General features: G+C 40.7%; 1 protein-coding gene across 1 annotated transcript; it reads right to left on the bottom strand.

Annotated features, from left to right (window-relative positions):
• Nucleotides 1–4,493: 4,493 nt before the first annotated feature.
• Nucleotides 4,494–8,012, bottom strand: edn2 (endothelin 2). Its single transcript, XM_040121060.1, has 5 exons — nucleotides 7,828–8,012; nucleotides 6,998–7,151; nucleotides 6,666–6,779; nucleotides 5,996–6,079; nucleotides 4,494–5,881 (listed from the first exon to the last, which is right to left on the bottom strand). The coding sequence occupies exons 1-5, from the start codon at nucleotides 7,892–7,894 to the stop codon at nucleotides 5,797–5,799; spliced, it is 504 nt and encodes a 167-aa protein (XP_039976994.1). The 5' UTR covers nucleotides 7,895–8,012; the 3' UTR covers nucleotides 4,494–5,796.
• Nucleotides 8,013–8,889: the final 877 nt, after the last annotated feature.

The raw sequence follows: 8,889 nt of genomic DNA, 5'->3' as shown, positions 1-8,889 counted from the left end.
AGAAAAATTACAGACAGGTCATCTCACATAGGAAATACTGACCACATTCAGTCTACTGTTAAATATGCATACTGTATACTGTTAAACACTCTGGTTTTCCAATGATTAATGCTGCTTGATGAGGCTAACCATTGAACTTGGTGAGGAAGCATCCAGGAATGCCTACTATTCAAAACAGCTATGTAAGTGTTTATTCACTCCAAGCGAGTTCTTTGACATCATGACACTTGCTCTAAAATGAGTGGAAAGTTACCTATTTATGCAGTGAAACAACTTCTCCTTCTGTCCCCTGACCGAGCCTGCTTCCTTCCTGCCGGTCCTGGCTGCTTGGTTATGGCGAGACTTCATGTTTTGGTATCAGCGGGAGTTTTTTGGACCGGCGGTGCTGATAGGCCAGTCTGTCCCCAGTCTGTCCCCGAGCTGCTCCGGTCCCTGCAAACAAAACCAGGAAGAGGAGGAATGTACCGACACCGGCTCTTACTGTAATCGCAGCCTGTTTGGACTGGAACTGTGCAACAGCAACAGCCAAAAAAACAATTGATGTGGCAAGAATTTTTAGTGTGTACACAATGTCATAAAACTTTTTAAACTTTTCCTTTAATTTTTTAAATCATAAAAGTGCACTTTGCTACATGCAGGAAACTGCAATCCTGTTTCTGTTTGAGGGATTTATTTTTCCCATCCCGCTAAATCTTATCTGTACCAAAAGTCATTTTCTTTCTTAGGCATCGAAACAAAAACTAAAAAATAATAATAATAATAATAAAAAGTGTCATATAAAGTTGGCCCATGTTATAATTCAAGTTCGCCCTTTTTTTATGTCCACAAATCTGGACATTGCTAAATCGACTCCTAATTTTTTGGCTATTGTGAAAATGATGTTTTTGTGGAAATATTAGTGTTACATTGGATTACAACATCTGAAATTCTTTATTTTTGACTTTTTAGCCATGCTAGTGGCATGGTCCTATGGATGGCAATGTCGGTCAGTCCACCACTTTGGTCCAGACTGAAATATCTTCAACGCGACATTTTGCACTGCCATTCATATCATCCAGAAGATGAATCAGACTGAATTTAGAGATTCCTTAACTTTTCATCTAGAGTCCTCATTAGTTCAAATTTTCCGTTTGTTCAGTAGCATCAGTCCCATCACCCTCAGCTGCACTTGGTGTTTAGCGCTAGTTAGCAAATGTTAGCCTGCCATCACACTAAACTAAGATCGTGAACTTGGTAAACATTAGAGCTGCTTTGCATCAGCATGTTAGCATTGTCATTATGAGCATGTTAGCACGCTGACGTTAGCATTCAGCTCAAAGTGCAGCCTCACACAGCTGCTGGTGTGGATTCTACTCCAGTCAAATAAGGTATTAATTGTTAGGGAGGGATTGAGTGAGTAACACTGCCCCAACTAAATATGTGTATGCAAAAAGAACAGACAGGGGCCCTGGGAGACTTTCACCAACAGTTACAATCAAATAATAATGATTTACCATCAACCAGAATCTTGAGGAGAAAAACAGGGTAATAACATCAAATAAGGACTAAAACAAAGCAAAACAATGCAACTAGTGTTATGACAACAGCTTGATTACGACTTGAATCACAATCCTCCATCCAGCTCATATCAGTTCCCTGCGCAAACAGTAGACATGCTCCTGTTTTCCCTTTGTTTCTTTTCCTCTCCCGGTTCTCTCCTGTGCTAAAGGAATTCAGGAGGAATGCAGAAAAAGCATCCTGTTTTCATTCCACACTCTTAGTCAGCTATTCACGCTCCGTGGTGCACACTGGGGGGTCTGAGACTTCATACTGACGTCAGGGTAAATAACTGGGAAGTCACTACATGAACTAATGGAGACGCAGGTGCATATTAGCAGTGCATGGCCCGGTTTGTTTTGACATCCCACAATCCCTCCACTCCTAGTCCAACAAAAACTCTTATCAATTCCACTACACACGTCACAAAAATACAAGCAATAAACCATCACACTAAGATGTGATCGAATCTGAATAGTGCAAACACCTCACTTATTGTTATTATCTGCCATTCCTTAAACACCTATAACCAAGGATATCCTGTAGATAATAGGAAGCCAATAGTCTCCAACATCCTCTTTCATAAACATTTTTCCGAGCTCCTTCTGAGTTCCTCTCACAGAATAGCCTATCTAAAGTAAACATCATCTTATGGAGCAACGAGGGGACAGGCTACCCACCATGAAGAGATAAGCCCCGCACGTTCCATCACAGAGAAAGAAATCCCATGTGTAGTAACCACGCGCTTGTTTTCATTTTGCTCTCCCGGCCCCTCAGCAGTCACTGTGCAGCTCTTCAGCAGGTAAATGCCAAGCACGACTTCAAAGCAGACTCACCTGCTTTTTTTTCTGCAGAATCGGGCTGAAGTGAGGGCTTAAAAGGGGTTTTATGGAAAGCAACATGCAGGAGGTGGCCACTGCCGTTTAATCCCTGAACATTTTTAAATAATATAGGCTTATACCTAGAACTCAGTGTGGTGCTGATTAGAGCCTTGGTTCATACTGAAGTTACTCTTCAAACTTTCCACTTCAACTACACCTAAATCCATTTACTTCTCACAGATTTCACTTTAAACCCTTTTTTTGTTTTTTGTTTATTACTCTAGTCTTTTTCAGCAACAGCACGGATTCAGGAATGACCAACAATAAAGTCAACATTCATCACTGACAGTTGTTATACACTTTTACCACTGACAAAGAAAGTGGAGAGATTTGCCACATGGAGCAGGCTGGCGTAGCAGATAGCAGCTTCTGGATATTTGAGCCACTTTTCAATATGTAAATTACTTAATTTGTCTTTCTGTTATAAATTAACAGGCCACAAAAGCCACGCACCTGGACTTCGGATAATTTCCTGCAAAGCGAGGAGGAATAGAAAACATGACTGTGTGCTTGGATCTTGTTGACATGGCAGGTAAATTGTCCGAGAGCGGTTTCACAACTGTGGTTTGGTTCATTTCGTTCCAAAATTCTGGTCCAGTTCATGTGCACACTGGCTCTTTACAAAAGAACCAAGACCAGTAGACATGAAGTTATACAGACTGACAAGTTACTCTGTGACGAGCGCGTGATCGCTGCATCAATAGGACCCAAGTGACGAAATCTAGATCAAATTGTGGTGACTTATGGCAAGTCACACAGCACTTAAGTGACGAAAGCGGGTGAGTATTCACCTCAAGTCATTCGTGTGAATTTGATCGCACCATGACCATGACTGTTTGCGTTTGTATGTTTGTGTTCAGCTGAACTGAGCAGAAACTCCCATTCCTGATATCATATGATTATTGTCCATTTGCTTTTGGACCACAAACAAACCCACGTGGTCTCGATCTTGTTTAGCAAACATCAGAGTTTGACTGACAGCTTTCCCCCTTCGCCCAAAACGAACCAAACTAAAGGGGCAAACTCACCAGGGTTTGTTTAATCGAACCAAACAAGTTAGTTGTGAAGGCATCCTGAAGTCCTACGATGTTTATCGCAGCCCCATTCGCTTCAACAATACCAGTCGCTAATTCCCACTATATACGAACAGTATGAAGAAAAAAACATGAATAGAAAAGGTGCAAATTACGTTGTTGGACTAAAGTATCATCCTATCTTGCCAAAGAGTTTTATTTAGCACCCAGGTAAAAATTAGGTAAGTGCTATAATACTGTAAAAGGATTAGTTTGATATTTTGGGAAATACTCTTGTTCACTTTCTTGCTGAGAGTTAAGAGAAGAACGATACCACACTTTCAGATCGGCCTTAAATAAGAGGCTGGAGCTGCTACATACTTAAGCTAGGTAGTCAACTTTACTGTGTCTATGATGTTTGCCCTTGCACGGCAGATTGGCTCTTCAGTGGAGTATTTGGAAAAATAATTTCCCTCCTCTGGGAAGGTCTGGATATCATTTATACACTGAAATCGTCTCCATCAAGTCATGACAATATTAGGCCTTTTTTAAAGCTACAGTGTGGGAGCTCTGGAGATCAAGCTAGTCCAACCCTTCACCTACATTCTCTTTGTCTGTTTTCTCTTGTATTGTGCCCTCACTGACTTAAATATTATTCAAATCTCTAGTGAGTGGTGTACACCCAAAGACTAAACTGCGATTTCATTTCTTTGTTTAAGTCTGGCAGGCATCAGGTTTTTAACAATTATGGCCCGAGTTCATCAGCCAAATGTGACTAAATTGATATAGTATGTTGTGTAGAGTGTCAGTACCTACGTATGTTCCAGGAGTAAATTCAGTATTTTATGCAAAAACTTAATCGTAAAAGCAGAAGTGATCCCTCTAGTGCACACTGTGTCGTATGAGTGTTGAATAAATTCTAATAATAGTTCAAATATTTCCAGGTCTTTGCTTGAACATGCATTTTGTAACTGAAGATATGTGACACAGCAATTAAATACCATTAATAAAATAATGAAAATGAAATAATGAAAGCACTTTTACTTTCTTGCACTTTTATTTTCCCATATACAATCAATTGCATCATTTCTACAAATATAAATACATCTCTGAATAAGTTAGAGAATAAATAAATTCCATCATTCAGCATTCAACAGTAAACTTCCAAGCTGGTAAACTATCCATCGTATACAGCATTGGGGATGAATATTTTCCATTGTTACATTGTTTATATTTCCATTTATCAATCAGTTCCTGGTGACTGCAGTCAAACAGGGCAGATGGACTAAATGGATTCATGGCACAGAAAATGTGCGGGCAATGGATAAATAGTTTTTGAAGTGCATAGCACAAATCAAGGGTGAATATTTCCCAGGAGCTTATACAGAAAAGTAACGTGGACATATGTCAGGGTAGAAAAACAGTTGTTGCAATTTTTTTGGCAATCTGCACATCATTGAAACCTCCTGGCTTATCTTCAATCAAAACATTAAACAAAAGCTATGCAAGGAACACTTGAGCCAGGACAATAGACCTAATGTAGTTGTTATGCTAGTAGAAAGTATACTGTAAATGTGTGTATAGAAGAGCTGACGATGGACGTTGTATAAAGCTAATTGTTTATTAGATTAATCGCAAAGAGATGACCTTCATTTCACTGTGGCAGTGTGTGCCAGGAGTGTTCACGCTGCCATTTTCAAGTAAGCTTCATAATTGAAATACTATTTGCTAATTTGCCGTAAACATTAGGTAGGACAGCAGATTCCAGCTCTGATACAGAGGAATATTAAACCAAACTAAAAGTCAGCAATGACTGAATAGTTTCAAGGACAGTTTATAGTTCATATGACTCTGGAATTCTTAATGATCCTATAATCCTCAGTCTGGGTGAGTGGTGGATCTAAAACTGTCCTTGTAGATGAGTCAATCCAGAGTTTTGCCCAAAGAACCAAATAACTGGTTACCGAAGGGGCATTGTAACCTTTCTTGATGTGGTTGCCCACTAGTTCCAAAGTCAGTTCTCACGTCCTTGACTTTGAAAGATCCTTCCTTGGATGTAGACTGTTATTAAGTTCAGAAAAGTTCAAGGAGAGTTCAAGAGATGACTCTGAACGTCTCCAACCAACATTGCTCCTGCCATAGGGCCTCTATATTGGGCAGCTGCCAGTCTTCCAAAGCTCTGTTTTGTTGATCAAATGCTTGATCCCCTGCTTCCTGTCCCTTCCATCTTTCCATCTCTGCATCCCCAGAGTTGGTAAGACATGTTTCAAAACCCTGGTGCTGCCATTGAAGGCCGCTGGAGGAGTCTCCTGTCCATGAGATTGAATTCATGGTGATTGAACCGTTTCTGGTTTTCATTCAGTCCTCTACCTCCTCGTTCTGCTCTTGCGTCTGTTGACTCCAGCCACCTTCTTGTCTTTTGCGATGGCCATATTGGACTTAACCGCAGATCTGTAGAAAAAACAAAAGAATAAAGGTCAGAGGTGCTTAAGATGTCTTAGAAATGACCATCAAAGACAGCACAATATGGATTTAAGGTTGATCCGTAAATTCTCCTTCATTTACCTGAACGATGCAAGCAATTTGCTACTGTTTATGTTATCAGATTTTCCAAGTGGGCCCACAACGTCAGTCCATGGATTCTGAGAGCTGTGGAAAGAAATAACAACAGCATTAAAATAAGGACATAAGCCTCACAGAGCCTCAGGCAATTATTACGTTACTTGAACCAAAATTAGTTCAGAGCTGACTAAGCAATCTTATTATAATTCCAAACCAATATATTTTTGGACGCCTCACATGCAGAAATGCAGGGCGTGCCTTACAAAACACCACCTCGGATAACATCTAGAGATGATGACTAGTCCATTCTGACAGATTAGTGATCGCAATAAATCATAGACACAACAAACATTCCTTTGAGCAAAAATAGCAGCACTTTTTGATTTCTTTTAAGGCTTTCAAGGAGAGGTGGGCCATTCACGCCACTGTAACTGCAACCCTCATACTGTTACACTATTGTCACAAACTGAATCATTTCGCCTCCTCACTGACTTATCCTCCACATCAACATACTGTTCAGGCTTGTCACACTTGACTGACACTGCAAGGAGACAAACAAGCAAATTTGATACTATCTAGCATCCAAAGGAGGGTACATGATGGGAAGGATTTGCTTAGCTGAAGGTTTCGGTAGATAGAAGGAAGAAAAGTAGGGCGGGGGGGAAACGCTCACCTTTTATGACAGAAACTGGAGCAAGATTTATCAGCTGGGTTGAGGCATTTGCAGCGGTCGGCTGAACGGCGACGGCGAGACAGGGGATTTCCCAGACCATACGGAAGGAGTTTACTGTAAAGGCAAATTAAATTTATCAGGACAACACTGGTCAAAGTATGTAGTAGTCTGGGATTAGTTTAGAAATAATCCCTGAGTGCTATTGGGGGTTAGGGCAAGTGCCAAGGTTAGGGTCAGGGTCAGGGTCAGGGTCAGGGTCCGTTTCTGGGGCTTAGGGTTATGGGCTAGAGTTGAGGCTAGGTGTAGATGTCTGAAGTACTCAGCAGACTCACCTTGGCGTGTTGACCCAGATAATATCCAGGTGGCAGAAGTAGATGCATTCTTTATCATCCCAGCTGTTACAGGAGCAGCGTTTGGTCCTGACATGCCGTGAAAGTGGAGCGTGAGTTGGCAGCTCTGCCCGATCTGATAAGGGGTGTCCACAACCTAGGAAAACACAAAGGATCCCGAGATTAAAAAGCGCCTACTAATCCTTTGCGGCATGACTTTGCAGTTGGTTATTAACACATGTAAATACAAACACACATTCCAGGCTAACACCCAGCGGTGCAGTTAAACAAATGTGGTTGTGATTATAGTGGAACCTGTCATAGTATAAATCAAGGAACTTAATCCAAGTCAAACAATCCTGCAAGTTCACCAGAAGTGGTTGTATCAGTGATGCTGTGCTAAGAGTGTGATAACACTTCAATCGAAGGTTGGTTACTTATCAAATTAACTGGAAGGCTGAACCCAGCTCTTGTATTGTATCAGCTCTTTCTGTGGTGATTGGCAGATGCTCAAAGTCTGCAGTATTAAATGATGTAGACTGCAGTACACCAGCTTTTGATGTTTTGGCTGAATTATTCTGTAATTTTGCAAGTTTGCAGCACTGCTTATATTGGTACACAACACATCCTAACCATACCCCTAAAACCTTTATTTAAACCAGCCTAAGTCAAAAAAGAACTGGTAATTTATTACATGAACAGCCAAAATTAATATATTCTTAAAGCAGGTCAATAATTTTGAATTGGAATTCACTCACAAAATGTTTAATTTATCGTCAAAACTACTTTAAAAACACTCTAAAATCCTAAGAAACAAAAGAAAAGTTGCTCACCCTCTTGCAGAGCCATGCAGATGATGATTAAAGTTAGGGTGTTGTACATGAAGGAATCCATCATCATCCTCAGTGTTGTGATGAATTTGTGATGTGCAAAAGCAGCAGCAGACAGTTTACTAACTCCAAGAGGTGTTGAAAAGTCTAACAGGTCTTGTGTGTAGAGGCTGTAGAGCAGCAACAGGTGCTTTGTGTTCATGTCCCTGCCAGGACATCTACTTATACACCATCTACTTACCCACCCATGGCTGACATCATGATGGCCCCGCCCACATCTTTCTATGCAGATCAGTGCTGTTACACAACACACACATACTCCACCTGCCCCCCCCCCCGACCTTAACATTCAGCTCTGTCACTGCCTCCAACCGGCCAAGGAGGTCAGGAACAAAATGTAAGGATGGTTCCAGTAATGCAGATTTTTGAAGGTCAGTGTTTTTGGATTGAAGAGTCAGCACATTCTGCTGCTCTTCAGTGTCTTTAAAGTAAGTTCAAAGCGTTCTTCTCATGCCAATGAATTTCAAGAATGACTGTTTTTGCTCTATACTCTTTCCTTTCCAGAATCCAAAAGTATCTAAGCAGCATATGTGGGATATTAAATATAAACATAAAGACTATTTTTTTTAAGTGAAAGACAAAAGCTGAAAAACACTGACATGCCACACCTCAGGTGGCGTGTAGTGTATATTCATGGTCACGAAAGCTTCAAAACAAAAAATCCGAGACAATTACCATAGTTGAATCTGGGTGCAGTAACAACAGTGGTATGTAAGGGCTGTTATGAGAGTTAAGTTGCGATACAAAAAAAAAAAAAAGGGGAAGTTCGTTGGTTTGCACATGTTGGTGTATCAAATTGGGTGTGTGTGTTTTCTGCCAGTCTGTGTGGACATGTCTAAGGGTGAAGTGAAAAAAGCAAAAGAATGTGAGACAAACTATGGCAGGGTAAAAAACAAATGAGCAAATGAGCTAAAGAGAAAAAGAAAGAGACTAAGCCTAAGCCAAGACTACTGAGTGAAACCCCACCACACGCTAATGATTTTGTTGATTTTTTGAAAAAAGGAT

The sequence above is a fragment of the Xiphias gladius genome, chromosome 24 (assembly GCF_016859285.1).
Source record: "Xiphias gladius isolate SHS-SW01 ecotype Sanya breed wild chromosome 24, ASM1685928v1, whole genome shotgun sequence".
Taxonomy (NCBI): Eukaryota; Metazoa; Chordata; class Actinopteri; order Istiophoriformes; family Xiphiidae; genus Xiphias; species Xiphias gladius.
The sequence above is the reverse complement of the archived record's forward strand: the minus strand, read 5'-3'. Positions and strand labels throughout refer to the sequence as shown.